Here is a 15,907-nt window from a genome sequence, read left to right as displayed (position 1 = left end):
TAAAATTAGATGCAGCATACGATTCTAATTGCAGATAGTGTGAATTCATGTGCTATGGCGGCTGCCTTATACACTTATCTATGTCATGAAGCTAAGTGTGGTGCTGCATCCCATAGCGTTGAAGATACCCCGTCCAACGACCTCACAAAACACCAACATCCCCACTTCAGATTCCTCGTGTCGGAGTCTTTCACGCTTTTATACATCAGAGACCTCGGTGCGGCAGGGACAAACCAATACTCTGGCGACTTCCAGGCTTTTGCGTGCAAGGTACTTGAGCGTCGCCTTGACGAATTGTCTGCCAACTCTGCCGATACTACTGTGCATGTGATTGCTTTAACGGAGCAAAGTACAAAGAACCAGGGCGACAAAGCCCAGATCTTAGTGTTAGGGCTGCAAACGCCTCCTACCGACATCACTGTCACCGGGGTGAGTGGAATGGTCTACGATTGGTGTCATTTCAACAAGCCAAGATATACTCGCCTTCAGACTTTGAAGTGCACTGTGCTTCTTCTACAGCACCCAGGCGCACCGGTTTATCCCTATTCCGGCTATGCAGAGTTGTACCTCTCCACTTCCGTATTAAAAGCTGCCGGGATTCCACCTAAGGGAGAGCTACGTAAGCGAATAGAAGCGATAGTCCAAACATATATGAACGCAATCTCTCTGGTATACATCTAGTCCCCATTAGTGGAATATGTCTCCAAGGCCTATATAAGTGCACCGTTCTGTACTGCAGATAGTAAAGCTCTTATTACCGAGCAAGCTAGCTATGTGGTATTCGGTTCCATAGACAGCCTGGAGGTCGATAGGCAGTGGCTGCACGTGTTTTCCACCAGAGCCAAAGGAGTGCTCTCTGATTAGCGGTGCATATCGCACAGGTCTCGGCACTATGAGAAAGGGAATTGAGTCGTGCAGGAGTCGCCGTCGAATCGTCTCTTCTGAGTGCTTAAGGTTGTTGAGTATCTCCGAGTGCCCGGGGATGGAGACACCGATGTGTACATTTGTAGGCCAACTTTTCTGGAGCCATCTGTGTTCTATGAGAACATCTATATGTCGTAGAATTTCAGATTGCTCCATACAAGGAGAATCTAGAAGCTGATCTATGACCGCTCCGATCGGGACGCACTTTACCTTTTCAGTCAGTTGTAAATTGGAAACTGTCTCCAACACCCTCAGAATCAGCGCCTGGTCGATCTGGTGTTCTACAGAAATAGTCTTGTCGGTAGCCACGTACTCAAAGATCCTTGTAGATAGAATAAGGGGGTCATAGGGGGAATCTCCCTCGCCACTGACTACGACAATGCTTTGGCAGGAGTAAAGGTCGTCAACGGTGTAGCCCAAATGTCTGAGGTGAGCATATGAACAGAACCGGAGGTAAGGTGGGGTGTGTCCCAAGCATATATTAACATAGTATCCTACCACTTTCCAAAGATCGGGGCGAGAACCACTCTTCATCAGAGAACACAGAAAAAGACAACTTACAAAAACCAATACTTTTTCTTGGCACCACAGGTATAATGTATGGAATTTCGTCGTTCTACTGCCGTGATCCACCAAATCTCACGTGTCTGACATGGATTGGAATTGATCTGGCTGTTGCAGCTTCTCAAACCGATCGTTGCCTTTACGAAATCATCGTGCCTCCGTCTCTCGGACAGGTCCGCGTTTCCCGTATCAGCGACCCCATTCCATCAACAATTATCTCTATGACAGCGCTTCCGCCCGGGAATGGTTCTAGCGCCTCGTCTTCCACGAGTGGCCCAGCTGTGATGGCTAACACGGCTTCATCGTACCAAATCACCAAGGGTAGCGGCAGCTCGTCAACAAGTGCAAGCCAGGCTACCATTGTGGCTGGATGCGCCAATGGCACCTTGATTTTCATTCAGGCGGATGTCCTAGGCTTGGGATGCACTTCTCAGAGGGTCAGCGTTCGGCGCCAGAAATCTATTTCCGTCTCGTCCTATGTCGGAGGAGAAGACGCCATTCATCCTGTTACATCCTTGTGCATGATGCAGCCGCGAGGGTCGTCCTTGTTGGTTGGATTGGAAACGGGCACTGTTCTCCTACTCACCATGATGGGCGGGCTATACCAGTTCAGACAAATCCTTAAATCCAATCTCAACGCCCCTGTTCATGCCATTAACTCCATTGACCGGAACAGAGCCGCGATTGCGTACGGGGGCAGTGTCACAGTGATAAACATTACCAAGAATAACTCTACTGAGCTTAGCTACAAGCTTCAAAGCGACGGAGACGCTATCACGGCCTTGGCAAACACGGGTCGTGTACTCGTCTTGGGGTGTGAGCATCGTGGGGCCATAGTTCTCGACCTCCTCTCTGGACTTGAGATTTCTGTTATTCCTCCGCCACCCTATGATGCCGTCGTCTCCGTAAGCAGTCAGCCCGTAGCTTCGAACGGATTTATTATTGCCACAAGACGCGGGGTCGTCATTGGATGCCGTGAGAATGGTACCGTGCGTTCGTGCGCAACCTTGGAGTATGATTCAGCTCATCTACCGGTCTCAAAGATAGCCGCAGACGGCGCCCCTGCCACCCTCCTTTCCCCCTTGGCAGACTCATCAATGACCAATGTGGATGAAAATCTTGGTAGCTCGGTTGGTGGAATACGAGATCTAGCGTTCGCGCCATATGGGGGCTCCTTCTTGTGTCTTTGTCTTAACGGCCTTGCTGTTGGATATCTAGCTCCTCAACGACTGTCGAGTGGTTATATTACCATAGAGGTCACGGGTCTCACAACGGTCATGATAACCGATGCACGTCTTCAGGTGTCCGAAGTCTACACAGCCCCAGAGCCTGTTATCAGTCTTTTTCTATCTAGATTTGCTCACACACTAAGGCTTGGTGCAACCACGGCATCGTCCGTCATTGTCTGGACACCGCCTACAATGGCAAAGATATCCTCCTTCTCATTAGAAGGGGGAATGCCCCTGGTTACCAAAATTCAGTGGATTACAGAGCCGGTCCGTTCAACGAGTTACGGAGACATGATACGACCATCTACCGTGCAGAATCAGCCTTCTACACAAGGCCTTCCCAATCGTCAACAGCAGGAGTTAGACTTTGATAACCTTTTGGAGAAACCAGGGGACACTCTGCAACAGACAGAGTCTCGACCGCTGCTGAAGAGTTTTTCGCAGAAGAAGCTTGAGCATGACAAAGCATCGAACCCGCCGATAAAAACTGCTGCATATGTTAGAAATCCTCCCCGTTATATCGTCCTTGGGGATAGCTACCATCTTGTCGTGGATATTTCTGGAGAAGCTAACATTGTGAGTGCAACCACGCTGGCGCTCGTTACTAGTATCTATATCTCCTCTTTAGACAGCGATAGACAGATTGCTATTATAGATTCTGCATTGGCATATGTTGAGGGAGGAACTACCTTGCGCATCATCGATCCCAGGTCAGGGAATTTCATTCTGCGTGGTGTGATTCACCACAAGGCTGTTCTGGACCTCACTATCGGTATCTCAAGCCAGCAACACATCCGTAACGCGTCGGAGACATCCGCCAAGGAAGGAACCCAAGGTAATGCTGTCAGTGACTTTGCTCTTGGAAGCGTATTCAGTAACCTAACTGGACATCAGGCTGGTAAACCAGTTGACGCAACAGCCTCGACTTCTTCTCTCAAACAGACCGAGATGTCTAGTAATGATGCTTCAAGCTACGTACTTGCTCTTTTGGACACGAGTAATAGCTTGTATGTTGGCCGCTTGACGACGTCTCCTCAGGCTTATGCTAAGTTAGGAAACTCCATGAGCACAGCGATTCTTCAGCAGAGCAAATTTCTAGACTCCATTCCCTACTCTATCCAGTTCATTGCGCAAACAGATTTACTATGCATGCTCATTTCTGAAAGCCAATCTCTTCCTCAGGCGCTGTCCCAAATAGGAGAGACAGTAGGCAGTGACTGTAAGCTTAGATTGGTGGTGGACGCCTGTCCCGTGCGTACAAGCATTATAACAGAGGACCCTGTGTTTGTAACTCCCACGACGATAGATTATTCGTCAGTTCAGAGATCCAATGCTGCAGTCTCTATCTTTGAAGAGGACCCGTCTCGTATTCTAGCGGCTTACCGTATGCTATCGCGCTCCAATATACACACAATACACCGCATTACCCCTATGGTTCTCAAGAACGACGGACTAATGAGCAATGCTATTACAATGAGCCACGCTGTCCTAGGCTTGGCCGGGGACTCTAGCCAAATGGTTGTCGCTGTGCCAGAGTTCAGTGTCTTACTAAATTACCTCGCCAAAAGCGGAAACACTCAGCGGGCGCTTAGACTTTGTCGATTCCTTGATCAGAAGCCTCTCTGGGCCCAGATGGCAACATACTGCATTGAGGCAAATAACATACAGCACCTGCAAAGCGCTTTGAGTGGTCTAGGTATGGTTGCAAAAGCATCCTACTGTCACAGCATCTCGTCACATAACGAGGTCAATGCAGGGGCAGTTAAGCTGGCTATCGGAGACCCGGAGGGGGCTAACATCCTAAGTAGCCAAGGAAAGATAGGGGCTGCTATCCTTGCTGCGTGCGATCTCTGGAACTTTTCCAAGGCCTTGGAGCTGTGCAGGGGCAACAAGAAGTACATGCCACTTCTCGTATACCTCAGAACAAAGTACCACAACAACCTGGGGATGAGTAACTGTAACAACGAAGAGCCGTGGTTGTCTCTTAGTAGACAGTACGGCAATGTGAGCGAAGACGAGATCCATAGACTCATGAAGGGCTAGCTTGACGGTCACATGAACGCGGTGATAAGGCTGCTGATAATGCCGTTATATCTCAGAAAGCGATAGGGACCCAGAAGGGTAGGGTTCCAGCATATTTCTAGGGAACGGCATGTACAGTTAGGGGCATGCTTGACGAGGAGACTAAGGTGCACTATAATCATTATTATCAGACTCAACTGTTGGCGGGACGTGTGTTTTTCTAGCAAAGTGTGTATCTTACTCTTTTCGGTTGCTGTAAATTCTGGTCCACAGTCCCTGAAAAACCTCTGGAGTTCGTCCAGCAACGTATCCGAAAACAACCCGTCCTCCTTCTGCTCTGTGAGTCGTCGAACAGCGCTTTTTGCCAGGGATGCAAGAGACGCAAAGTCCGAGGCTCCATTTGTATCAAGGCGCCGGTAATTCCAGTAATATTGGTACAATGCATCTAGCTCCTCCTTATTCCCTGCTGCACGATAGAGGTCAGGGGCATCAATGTGCTTTCGCTCAATGATATCAAAACACTCTGCGAGTAGGCGATATAGATGCGAGGCTGGAAGGACTCCTGGTTCTAAATCTAAATGCGCAGTCCCTACTATATCGTCATGGGTCTTGCCAGACTTCCGCATTTGATTTTGGGTTTACTCTTCAACAAGCTCTCCTGTTTTAAGAGAAGACTTAAGAAGAGCCGCTTTCTGTTGCATGACGGTGAGGGCCTCTAAGTAGATGTCTCGCGCTCTGTACCACGAGCATGACTCTATCGTGAAAACCAAGTGAGTCTTTACGAGCTCTAGCCGGATTCCACACTGGTTCTGCTCATCTGTAAAGGCTGCGATGCACTCCCTGCAAAGTGTGCAGGCTTCCGTCCGGTCTGGATGGTGCACGCTAAAGTCTTCTATATCCAGCTGCCTAGTAACATCAGCAAAGACGTTAACTGGACATACTTTGTGCAACTTTGTCACAAGCTTGTCTACATCCCCATTCACCTCTGGGTGCTGGAGCAGTGCATCCTTGTCAAGAGCAATCTGCGTTTTCATTTTGTACCATGCTGTCCCCACGGGCTGAAACTTGGCATGCATTCGGCCTATACCTTTGTGGCAGTATATTTCACAGAAAATCCGCTGACCTGGAGCCAGTTTTGCAAGTAGGATATCCGGATCTAGTGGCGCAGGGAGGGAGCTCATATCGGCCCGGACTTCTTGCTTCAGGAGCCAGTCCTTTTGTCCTCCTATAGGAACCCAGTAAATGTCTCTGCTGTAAACGTAGAACCACCCAGGCTCCTCATCATTAAAACTACTCGAATACGTCGCTGGTGCCGTGACATCCAGCTTAAAAACAACTGTATTTCGCTCGTGGATCTTATCACCGTCCTCATGGTACTCAAACAACCGAGGGTCGATGTTCATGGGCACCAGACCCAATCTGTGGGAAAAAATCTCATCTGCAATTATAGAAGAGTTCTCGTGCACCACAACGGTGTCTATGGCCATTGTGGGCACCTCGTCCAGAATAATGCGCCGTATAGTATTTGCGATAACAGGGCTAAGATTAATAACGTCAAAACTGAAGGTATCACACTCATCTTTCCAGATAACGTACTCAAGTCGGTTCTGGAAGGCCGAAAGGTCAGTAACCATGTCGTCCAGACTGAGAACATCCGTCTTTACGGACTGGAGCGTCAGTTGTGCAGACATTATTTATTTGGGCATCGTATTGGTCCCTTCCATTGCAAATTAATGGAGCTTATTTATTATGCCATTGTGTTGTAAACCTTATAATATTGTATCAAAACAAAGTTAGTACACTACACCAATCAATTTCAAAAAGGACAAAATTAAAGGCATGGCTGCAGCGAAGGCTACCGAGATCAAGACCCTCATCGACGCCAAGGACATGGACGGGCTTGCGAGGAGCGTCGCCGACTTCAATGACAAGCAGCGCGCCGAGATCCACGCCGCGTTCAGGGCGGCTACTGGAAAGACCACCTCCGAGTACCTCGACGCCTCGTTCAAGAACGGGGACTACAAGGACCTCATGATGATCGTCCTCGACGACGAGATCGACGTCCGCTGCAGGCTGATCAAGAAGGCCTTCAAGGGCGGGAACGACGAGAGGTGTCTCACGGACACGCTCCTGACGACGACCCCTGAGATCTACGCAAGGGTCAAGGACAGGTACCACCAGCTCTTCGGGGACGACTTCGAGTCCACGCTCAGGAAGGAGATCGGCTCCAAGACCGTCTGGGCCCGCATGGTGAACTCCTGGCTTGCCTTCTGCAGGTCCGCCCGCAACAACGTCCAGGGTGATGCAGAGGCCCTGAAGACCGCGCTGATCGGCGTCAAGCACCCGGACACGGACACGGTCATCCGCCTCCTCGGCACGACCGTCCCCAGCGAGTGGAAGCAGATTTCCGAGGCGTTCGAGAACATCGCCAAGAAGACGATCGAGCAGGCCCTCATCGAGGCCTACAAGGGCGACGACGAGCTCGCGCTCTGCTGCTGCAACGCGACGCTCCACTGCCCCGCCCGAGGCGCCGCCTACCTCCTGAGCCTGGCCTGCCAGAAGAAGGGCGACACCGACCGCTGCTGCCGCATCACCGGGATGCTCTACGACCAGGCGGAGCAGTGCAAGGTCCTCTACGCCCACTACGGGAACTTAGCCAAGGACATCAGGAAGACGATGTCCAAGAACCTCGCCGAGGCCTGCTGCGTCCTCTGGCACGTCATGTGAGTGTGAGTGAACTTCTTTACTTAATTATGCTTTGAGGAACACCCCCTGGCCGCTCGTGATGTCCTCGACGAGGTCCCGGACTAATGAGAGTCGCGACACAATCCTGTCCGAAGCAAGTGTAACAAGTTTGTTGTACAGACCACACATCACCGCACCCGTGACTTCTTGCTGTCTGCGCTTGAAAAGACCTGGGGATCGCGCAGCTTGATTGAACTGTCCATAGTAGTCGTATGTCTCGAGAGCTGCGTGCTCGGATTGTGAAACGCCTCCTAAGACATAAATGAGGACCTGATGCTCTTCAGAATCGCGTAGAACATCTGCCATTTGACTTCGGTCTGTTGCCGAGGTGATCGGAAAGTCACTCTCCAAGAGCAGATTGCAGATCGCAGCCTCTGCAACAGAGAGAACTCGTGGCTTGTATGAGTAATTTGCACCTATTTGGGAGAGAATCGTCGGGTCTGTTTGCTGGAGAGACGCGTTGTGGCCATTAAGGTATGCTGTCAGCTCCATGTTTCCATCTAGACTCGTCCCTTGTCCTGGAGAAGTCGCAGACACCACTCTATTAGTGATGGCTGTCTTGGCAGAGGTTTCAACATTATCCCATTGGTAGTAGAAGGCATTTGCCAGCTGCCGACCATAGTTAGTGAGATACACACTGGTAGCGTTAGTCAGTCTCTTGATGTGTCGGGATAGCTTCTCACTGTGTGCACCCATTTGCTGGGCTAACTCTATATTTGCCTGCTCTGCTGCATGAAAGAACTTTGTAGCTATGGCTTGTAACTTTTTCAGAACACTCTGGATGCTGAACACATTGTACTGAAGGGTAATTAACACAACTAGGGAGAAAAACAGAGAGACGACAATCTCGAGAAACAAAAGCTTCTTTGCAGTGCTAGTGTCACTTTCCATGATATGGAGCAGAATATCCTGTTTAGTCTTGCTTTTCTGCGTACCTTGAGACACAAAAAACTTTTCCAAAAGTGTGATGGCCTCACTGGAGTTGTCATTATGCATAGAGTTCTCAATCTGTGAAATCCTGGTATGGTTTATCTTCCCGATATACTCCGAGAGGGTAGATGCAGCGCTGCAAATGCCGATTACTGCATTCTTTTCTCCTTGACTTAAACTGAGCTCTTGTGAATACTTCCTTAACTCTGGAATAATGCTCATGGTCAAGACAAAAAAGTCTGCTGCGTACGTCTGGTCGAAGAGAACGGATGATGTCTTAGAAAACTGATGCTTTGTATTAGTTTCGTCGCAGAATTCCAATGTCTCGCTATTTAATAGTTCAAAATCGCTTAGAAGAGGCAGTAACGCCCAGTTTTGCTTAATCACCGATTGCAAGTCTGCCCTTCTATCGAGAATTATTATCTCTAGTGGCTTAGTACGGGGTGGAAAGCGAGCTTTTGAACCCACAATAGAGCCGTCACGCTTGACAGACTTGGTCTCGTAATTAATTAATCCTTTTGCATTATACCTAAAGAGATTCTTTCTTAGGGTGATGTGCTTATGGAGATGGCCTGCCAATGAGGCAGCTGCGGAGGAGACAGAAAGATACCTAACGGTAAATGGTTCCACTCCCATTGATAATAGAAAGTTCAGAAGGTTGTCTGATTGCCGCAGAATAGATGCTTCACTGTAAGGATTTTCGGCTTCTTGTGGTAGTAGTGCAAACCGCGCACCGAGCATAGAGTGGGCTCCAAATACGACACGGATGGTTTGGATGAATTTGCTAGAATCGCTTGTAGCTAGATCAGACACAGTATTTTCCGGCACAAGTCCCGTGAATACTAAGTGAAACTCTTTGAAGAGCTTCCTTTCTTGCGAAAGCCGAACAATTTTGTGTACAGTAGACAGCGATTCATTAGAGGGACATATATATGCAATGCACGGGTTTCCTGCTGCTCCAGAGAGTGACTCTACTGTATCAATGAGTACCACGGACACAACTCCGTGCTCTGCAATCTCTGTCTGCGTGCACATGTGAGTCAATGAGCGGAGGGTTACCTTGTCTACAAGCATCACTATAGACGTGCCGTACGCAGGCCTTATGATTTCTAGCAAACTCGTGCTCGTGCTAGGTGTGACTGGCTGGCTGAAGCGGCGCATGTGGAAATAGGAACTTATGTTTTTTGCTGAGACATGCCTTGCCATGCAGGAGCACAGAATATTGTCTTTCACGCAGCACTGTGGCTCTCACTAATTGCTGGAACAGGCATCTTAGCTGCTTGTCTCTATGGCTGCGTTGTTGCGGGAGGGCCTGCCATGTATATCGACCTGTTTGGTACTCCAGCACGGCTCCTGGTAACTTCTCTTCTTGGGCTTGCAGTTACTCTCCCTCAAGTTTCAATGGCCATAGTAGCGACATGGGCCCATCTTTCCGGGCTGCGTGGCCGAATAGAAACGGCGAAGTTGGTACAGGCTCGCACACAAGGGCTTTTGAACTATGGGGTAGATGACGATAACAGCGGAGAGCCGATTATGTCAGTCTTCCATTACAGTACTGCTCCCTTTAAGAAGCGCTCCCCATCTATCTTACTTTCTTTGAGAATACTGGGATGGATGTCCGTGGCCATCTTGACAGTGGAGGCTTTACTAGGCGTGGGAGCATTGGCCTATTATCCTTCCTATAGTGGTAACTCGGTGACAAGTTTTAGCCCCTTTCTAACTGTGGGCGAGGCCGACACGCATACTTCCGTCCAGCTAAATTGGGCCGATACGAGTCATCGAGGCAGCAACCTTCTACTCTACCAGGGTGACGATGTACCCACGTCCATTGATAAAGGTGTGTGGGTCTCTTATGCACCCACTATTGACAGCAATGTGTCTCATGTCGTATTAAGGGGCCTGAAAGAAGGAAAGACATACTACTATCATATCAAGTACTCCTCTAAGACTGTACGAATCAATAGCTTTACAACAGGAGACCCTGCAGATAGCCAGAGCAAGTTGCTCTTTTTCAGTGGGCTCAAAGGCATGCCTTCCTTCGGGCAGGGGCTTATAGGTGCAGCTGAAGACGGTCATAACACACTACTTGTGTCAATCGGTGGGCTAGCAAGCGCAACCATCGTAGACTGGAATAAGCTATTGTCACCAAAAAGCAATCTCTTATCGCAATTCGGTTTAATTGCAGCAGGAAGGGGAACAAGCGACGTCTTTGCATCTGCTGATAAATATCAGAATAGGCTTTTGAAGCCAGTCGCGTTTGATGCTATTGTGAAACCATACCAACCTAAAATCAGAACTGCCCCAGAATTGTCTGAAAAATTCGATAGTTTGTTGGATACATTCCCGTATTCAATTAGGATCCTTTATAGAAATAAAGATCTTCCGACATTTACTGACGGAGCGCACTACCATTTTGTACGCGGTCCTGTACTAGTAGTCATCCTGGATGTGGTTCAAGATTACTACAGGGCATCATATATGGGTTGCCCAGATTTTACAGTTCTGAGCGGCGAGCAGATACTATATCTCGACGAGGTTCTCACTAAGTATAGTCAAGAGGTCCATCCTGAAATAAGATACCGCTTTATTACAATCCATGGCGAGTTATATCAATTGTATGCAGATATTCCATGCGAGAATAATTTAGCAGCTACATTGGAACTGTTAGCCTGCAGGCACAACGCGACTGCCATCATAGGGAGAGGCAGTGACGGTTTCACAATGCACAACCGGACAGAGGCGTGTAGCCTGCTGGGATATGCTAGTAGTCTGCTTGCCGTGCAATTACCTGACGCCGGAGGCTTATCTGCATGGGGGCGGAGTCTATTGCGCAGTTATATAGGGGATTTCTTCCAATATTTCAAGGGACGTGCAGAGAAGCAAAGGTGGCCGGCTGAAGTCGTGCATGGACCCCTAGATAATCCTGCATACGGCTCTTCCACTCTCTTGATAGCCGCTACTGGAAATATAGTACTGCGCGTAGAATTTTTAACTTCCTCCAGTTCTGATGCAGCCCAGTGCGAGTTAATTGCATATGATATCACTGCACAGAAAGTGGTCTACAAGTTACCTCTTGCGTAAGGTAAGCTACAGAGGATATCGCACTGGCCTTGCGTAATGTTAATTGCACCGCTGGCACGCAGGTTCAGTGCTACAAGAAATAGTGCTGCCACCTCGTGGCGCTTCTGTTGCATGCTATGATCAGGCCTTAGCATGGAGCTAAGCGATACAGACTGAGGATACTCTTCTTCTAGACGCTGTAGAATAACTCTACTTGGCATAAACGCAAAATTTGTAGAGCCCAGAGAGTCAGACTTACCGTGATAGGAAATATTGAACGCGTCGCCATCAGAATAATCTATATTGTGGTTACGATTTTTATCGCTGAATGTGGATGCAGATGTAACTCCTGTACTGAGGACTGGATGAACAGGGAGGACGGTACTTGATGTACCACGCTGATCTAGATCATGGCTTGCCGTAAGAGTGTGCGTCTTGCTCTTTGAAATTAGAGCTCCGAAGAAGGCATAAGAGCCTCCTTCATAAGTGAAAATGAGTGCTGAAATATTCTTAGTCCACCATCGATCGGCCATCAACCACGAACGTTGACTAGTAAACAAAGGGAGGCATTTGAAAACGTGATCATCTAAAAGTGTATAGTTAGATGGCCATGCGGCTGTGAACTCGATAGGCTTGGGAGACTCCTTCGCTGCTTTATCATATAGGTGTGTAAAGGAACGCGGACGAGGTGGTCGTCTCTTGGTCACTAGACCTGATTGTTGATGTATCTGCTTTTCTATATTGAGTATAGCAGGTTCCTCATTGTCATCTTCCATCAAAAGATGGTCATGATGATGTATAGTTAGCAGAGAAGGATTCGTTGCTCCGTGACTTGGATTCGGCTCTGGCTCCATTGTAATATGCTGACTATTGGCATGGGCTATCGTAAGAAATTGGGCGTTGACGGAGTCTCCGGTTCGCAATTGGCTTCCCAGCTGTGTCTCAAGGAGACTCCTAGTGCTACTGGAACTTCGGCTACGAAGAACTGCCTCTGGATCCAGTCCATCCAGTCCAGCTCCGGCCCTGTCTGGGACATTTCCTTGAGTCCCAGAAAGACCTCCTTGTGACGCAGCGAGTTCCAGTGCTCTAGTCATGCTGGTCTTTAACGTGGCCCTTCTCTTGTTAGAAGATTCAGTCCGTCTTTGATCGGTTGGCCTCCTTCTTTCTCTCTTTGGACCTCCATCAAGTAGATAGATTGTCCGAAGTAGTCTTAGTTTCAAAACGTGTATTTGGTGTTGTAGAATGAAGATGCAAGTATAAATAACAGGAGAATAGAGATATATAGGAAGCTTATCTACTGAGATGCTGTTAACTGGCGTATTAATAGACTTAGAGTGATCAAGTGAAACCACTCCTGAATCTACAGATTGAATCTGGTCCCAAACTTCTTGGGCATCAGAAAGCTTCGTAATAGCAATTCGCGGCATGGAAGACTTTATAAGAAGAGCCTGTGAATCTAAGAGTACATAGTTAGAGTTCTTCACGGTTAGCACCCTCGCACGGAAGCATTAGAAAATCTTTAATTTCTGAGCGGCATATCGGACACCTGTGAGAAGAAAACTCAAGGCAATACCGGCAACAGCAGGCATGACCACAAGGAATGAAAATGCATTCGACAGCCCAGGACATGCATATGATGCATGCGGTGTCCACCTGGGACAAATCAGCATGAAGAAAGGAGTTATAAACGTTCATATATTCAGAAAGCTTCTCTCGGACGGTCCGAGTATGATACTGAAAGGAGTGCGATAGTTCCTGGGTTGCTAAGCTTATAGGCATTGTTTGAGTTGATTCATTGGCTACTCCAGAGGACGTGTCCATCGGTGATTGTGAGGACTCCTTATTCCCTTCAACACACTCATCTGAATTTATGGTTAATACCGGATGAACTGGGAGTTGTGTTGCGAGGTCCAGATCATCGAACATAACTGACGAGCAAATCTCAAACAGTACCTCCAGGTTTTTAAGGTCGCAAGGGTTCATCACATTGAGAAGTAAAGACTCATCTGAGAGGACCTCGACCTGGACTGATGCAACATCCAAGCCTGTATCTGAGCCATTAAGAGCATCAGAGACTTGCTGCTCAAGCAGAGACAAATTTGCACTTGCTCTCAGCTTTATTTGTGCAAGAGAGTTACAACTAGATTTCAGAATATGGAGAATCAGCTGCGCAAAGGCACTGCAAATGTGGTTGTAGAAAACATAGCAAGATAATCTACTTAGTGACATTAGACGAAGACGAGCATTAAGTAGAAGGTCGCTGAAATCGATGACACGCATATCGATGGCGTACTCATAACAAGACAAGTAGCGATTGTCGAGTGCAGGGATCTCCATAAGAAGCAGCCGGCAGAGCATAAAGTTCTTGTTTTGCAGCGCTAACATCAGCGCGGTCCTACCATTTACGTCCTGCATGGTTCTTTCTTTAGGCCCCAACAGCTCTACAATTTCCTTATGGCCCCGGCTAGCAGCAAGCATAAGAGCAGTTGTGCCTCTCGGAGTTTGCTGGCCAGCTTCATAGGGGAGAAGTAGTTGAACAGCAGATTCATTTCCACTGAGCGCAGCATGCATCAGTGCCGTCTGGCCCTCATTATCGCGCAGTCCTATTTCGCTTGCAGACGACGGTAGGTTGCAGTGATGAAGGCTGAGGCGATGCTTTATTATTAACTCCTTCAGCATCGACTGATTAGGCTCGGCAGCTGCCATCATCAATAGACTCATTCCTCTCTTATCCTGATACCCACTTTCATAATCCAGCAAATGAGAAACAACCTGACTGAATCCCAGCTTGAACCCCCACATGAGTGCCGTCATGGAATACCTGTCCTGCATACCTGCTTCATAGGGAGCTAAGCGCTTCACAAACTCGTGAAGATTACGCTGTGCAGCATAAATCATTGCAGTATATCCATTTGCATCCTTCATCCCTGCCTCGCTATCAGAAAGAAATGTCACGACATCGGTGGCTCCTGTCAGCGCAGCATGCATCAGCGCAGTTCTCTCATCATGATCTTTCATTTTCGGCTCAGTTTCTGCTAGTTTAGATATTATTATAAGATTCTTATCCTTCATAGAGTGCATCAAGGCGGTCATTCCCCGAGCATCAGTCATTCCGCACTCTAAATCATATAGACAGCTAGCCACTTCTGCATGAAGCTCATAAAGGTTTTCTGATCGGAGTTCTACCAAGATATCACGCTTGACCCTTGCATCTTGGGCGTGAAGATAAACTGAATGCATAAGCGCCGTCATTCCGTTGCTGTCCCTAGCCCGCGCTTCGAAGGGTGCGAGGATACGCGTGCCCTCTACGTTCCCGTGCATAGCTGCAGTCATCAATGCTGTACGTCCATTGGAGCAGGACATGCTAGCCTCATGCTCTGCTAGGAGAGCTATGACGTCGTTGTGGTCAAACTGTGACGCCATGATGAGGGCAGTGAGTCCCCCAGTGTTACGAAAGCCCTTTTCCCACGGAGCCAGTAGCTTGGCACACGCAGGCTGATTCTTAATGGCAGCATACATCAGGGCCGTGAAACCGTTGGTATCTATCTGCTGTGATTCCAGCGGTGCTAATATCTCTACAATCTTTTCAAAGCCATTCTGTGCGCCTCGCATAAGGGCGGTCCAACCGCGATTGTCTTGACACCGAGCCTGAGTTTCGCTCATAAAGTGCACTATTTCGTGATATCCCTTCTCTGCGGCCCACATCATAGGAGTCAGCCCTAAGCGATCTGCAATGCTGCCTTCTATGGAGTAGAGCTTCTCTACAATTGCCTTATGCCCCAAAAATGAAGCTATAACGAGCGCTGTCTTCCCTTCATAGTCTTGCAACATACCTTCATAGGGGAGAAGGGCCTCAACCACCTCAAGATGACCCTTAGATGCTGCATACATCATTGAGGTCCATTTCTTGCCGTCTGCAATCGAATGCTCCAGCTCTACAAGAAAAGGAAACTTGGCGAGAGTGTTGTTCTTTGCAGCCCGCATGAGTGCGGTCCAGCCCTTGTTATCCTGAAGTCTGTCCTCATAAGCAGCAAGGATGGTAGCAATCTCCACATGCTGGTTTTCCACTGCACACATAAGAGCAGTAACTCCGTTTTTATTCTTCATTCGCGCTTCTACGTCAACAAGCTGGAGTACACTATCGGTGTGTCCCTTAGAGGCGGCATACATCAAAGCCGTGTAGCCGTCTTTATCTTGGACCCCTGCCTCAAAGCTAGCAAGAATCTTGATGGTTTCCCCATGATTATGCATCGCTGCCCACATAAGTGCAGTCCGCCCTAACTGATCTGTCTGTTTCATATGCTCATCTAGATACGTCCTTACCCCCACAACATCATTGATCACCGCAGATACCATGAGGGGAGTCATACCAAGTGAGTCATCCATTGAAACTGGTCTGTTTCAGGATCTTTTTCAAAATCTTATCTAATCTT

General features: G+C 48.3%; 10 protein-coding genes across 10 annotated transcripts; 4 read left to right on the top strand and 6 right to left on the bottom strand.

Annotated features, from left to right (window-relative positions):
- Nucleotides 1–9: 9 nt before the first annotated feature.
- On the top strand, nucleotides 10–681 carry GL50803_0010062 (uncharacterized protein; the record flags this gene model as incomplete). Its single annotated transcript, XM_001708398.1, has 1 exon — nucleotides 10–681. The coding sequence occupies one exon, from the start codon at nucleotides 10–12 to the stop codon at nucleotides 679–681; it is 672 nt and encodes a 223-aa protein (XP_001708450.1).
- A 6-nt stretch (nucleotides 682–687) lies between these two features.
- GL50803_0015105 (uncharacterized protein) lies at nucleotides 688–1,458 on the bottom strand (the record flags this gene model as incomplete). Its single annotated transcript, XM_001708399.1, has 1 exon — nucleotides 688–1,458. One exon carries the CDS (start codon nucleotides 1,456–1,458, stop codon nucleotides 688–690), a length of 771 nt encoding a protein of 256 aa, XP_001708451.1.
- Nucleotides 1,459–1,520: 62 nt separating this feature from the next.
- GL50803_0017223 (Intraflagellar transport protein IFT80) lies at nucleotides 1,521–4,760 on the top strand (the record flags this gene model as incomplete). Its single annotated transcript, XM_001708400.1, has 1 exon — nucleotides 1,521–4,760. The coding sequence occupies one exon, from the start codon at nucleotides 1,521–1,523 to the stop codon at nucleotides 4,758–4,760; it is 3,240 nt and encodes a 1,079-aa protein (XP_001708452.1).
- Nucleotides 4,761–4,768: 8 nt separating this feature from the next.
- Nucleotides 4,769–5,365, bottom strand: GL50803_0010056 (putative Rho GAP; the record flags this gene model as incomplete). Its single annotated transcript, XM_001708401.1, has 1 exon — nucleotides 4,769–5,365. The coding sequence occupies one exon, from the start codon at nucleotides 5,363–5,365 to the stop codon at nucleotides 4,769–4,771; it is 597 nt and encodes a 198-aa protein (XP_001708453.1).
- Nucleotides 5,366–5,377: 12 nt separating this feature from the next.
- On the bottom strand, nucleotides 5,378–6,430 carry GL50803_0010055 (DNA-directed RNA polymerase subunit D; the record flags this gene model as incomplete). Its single annotated transcript, XM_001708402.1, has 1 exon — nucleotides 5,378–6,430. The coding sequence occupies one exon, from the start codon at nucleotides 6,428–6,430 to the stop codon at nucleotides 5,378–5,380; it is 1,053 nt and encodes a 350-aa protein (XP_001708454.1).
- Nucleotides 6,431–6,578: 148 nt separating this feature from the next.
- On the top strand, nucleotides 6,579–7,466 carry GL50803_00114787 (Alpha-7.3 giardin; the record flags this gene model as incomplete). Its single annotated transcript, XM_001708403.1, has 1 exon — nucleotides 6,579–7,466. One exon carries the CDS (start codon nucleotides 6,579–6,581, stop codon nucleotides 7,464–7,466), a length of 888 nt encoding a protein of 295 aa, XP_001708455.1.
- A 24-nt stretch (nucleotides 7,467–7,490) lies between these two features.
- Nucleotides 7,491–9,575, bottom strand: GL50803_0015104 (putative Sec1; the record flags this gene model as incomplete). The annotated part of the gene is made up of 1 exon (XM_001708404.2): nucleotides 7,491–9,575. The coding sequence occupies one exon, from the start codon at nucleotides 9,573–9,575 to the stop codon at nucleotides 7,491–7,493; it is 2,085 nt and encodes a 694-aa protein (XP_001708456.2).
- A 33-nt stretch (nucleotides 9,576–9,608) lies between these two features.
- On the top strand, nucleotides 9,609–11,495 carry GL50803_0010051 (uncharacterized protein; the record flags this gene model as incomplete). Its single annotated transcript, XM_038045597.1, has 1 exon — nucleotides 9,609–11,495. One exon carries the CDS (start codon nucleotides 9,609–9,611, stop codon nucleotides 11,493–11,495), a length of 1,887 nt encoding a protein of 628 aa, XP_037902392.1.
- GL50803_0015103 (uncharacterized protein) lies at nucleotides 11,474–12,901 on the bottom strand (the record flags this gene model as incomplete). Its single annotated transcript, XM_001708405.1, has 1 exon — nucleotides 11,474–12,901. The coding sequence occupies one exon, from the start codon at nucleotides 12,899–12,901 to the stop codon at nucleotides 11,474–11,476; it is 1,428 nt and encodes a 475-aa protein (XP_001708457.1).
- A 43-nt stretch (nucleotides 12,902–12,944) lies between these two features.
- GL50803_0021799 (Ankyrin repeat protein 2) lies at nucleotides 12,945–15,860 on the bottom strand (the record flags this gene model as incomplete). Its single annotated transcript, XM_001708406.1, has 1 exon — nucleotides 12,945–15,860. The coding sequence occupies one exon, from the start codon at nucleotides 15,858–15,860 to the stop codon at nucleotides 12,945–12,947; it is 2,916 nt and encodes a 971-aa protein (XP_001708458.1).
- Nucleotides 15,861–15,907: the final 47 nt, after the last annotated feature.

This window comes from Giardia intestinalis, chromosome 5 (assembly GCF_000002435.2).
Source record: "Giardia intestinalis strain WB C6 chromosome 5, whole genome shotgun sequence".
Classification (NCBI taxonomy): domain Eukaryota; phylum Fornicata; order Diplomonadida; family Hexamitidae; genus Giardia; species Giardia duodenalis.
This window is presented reverse-complemented; position numbering and strand designations above follow the sequence as displayed.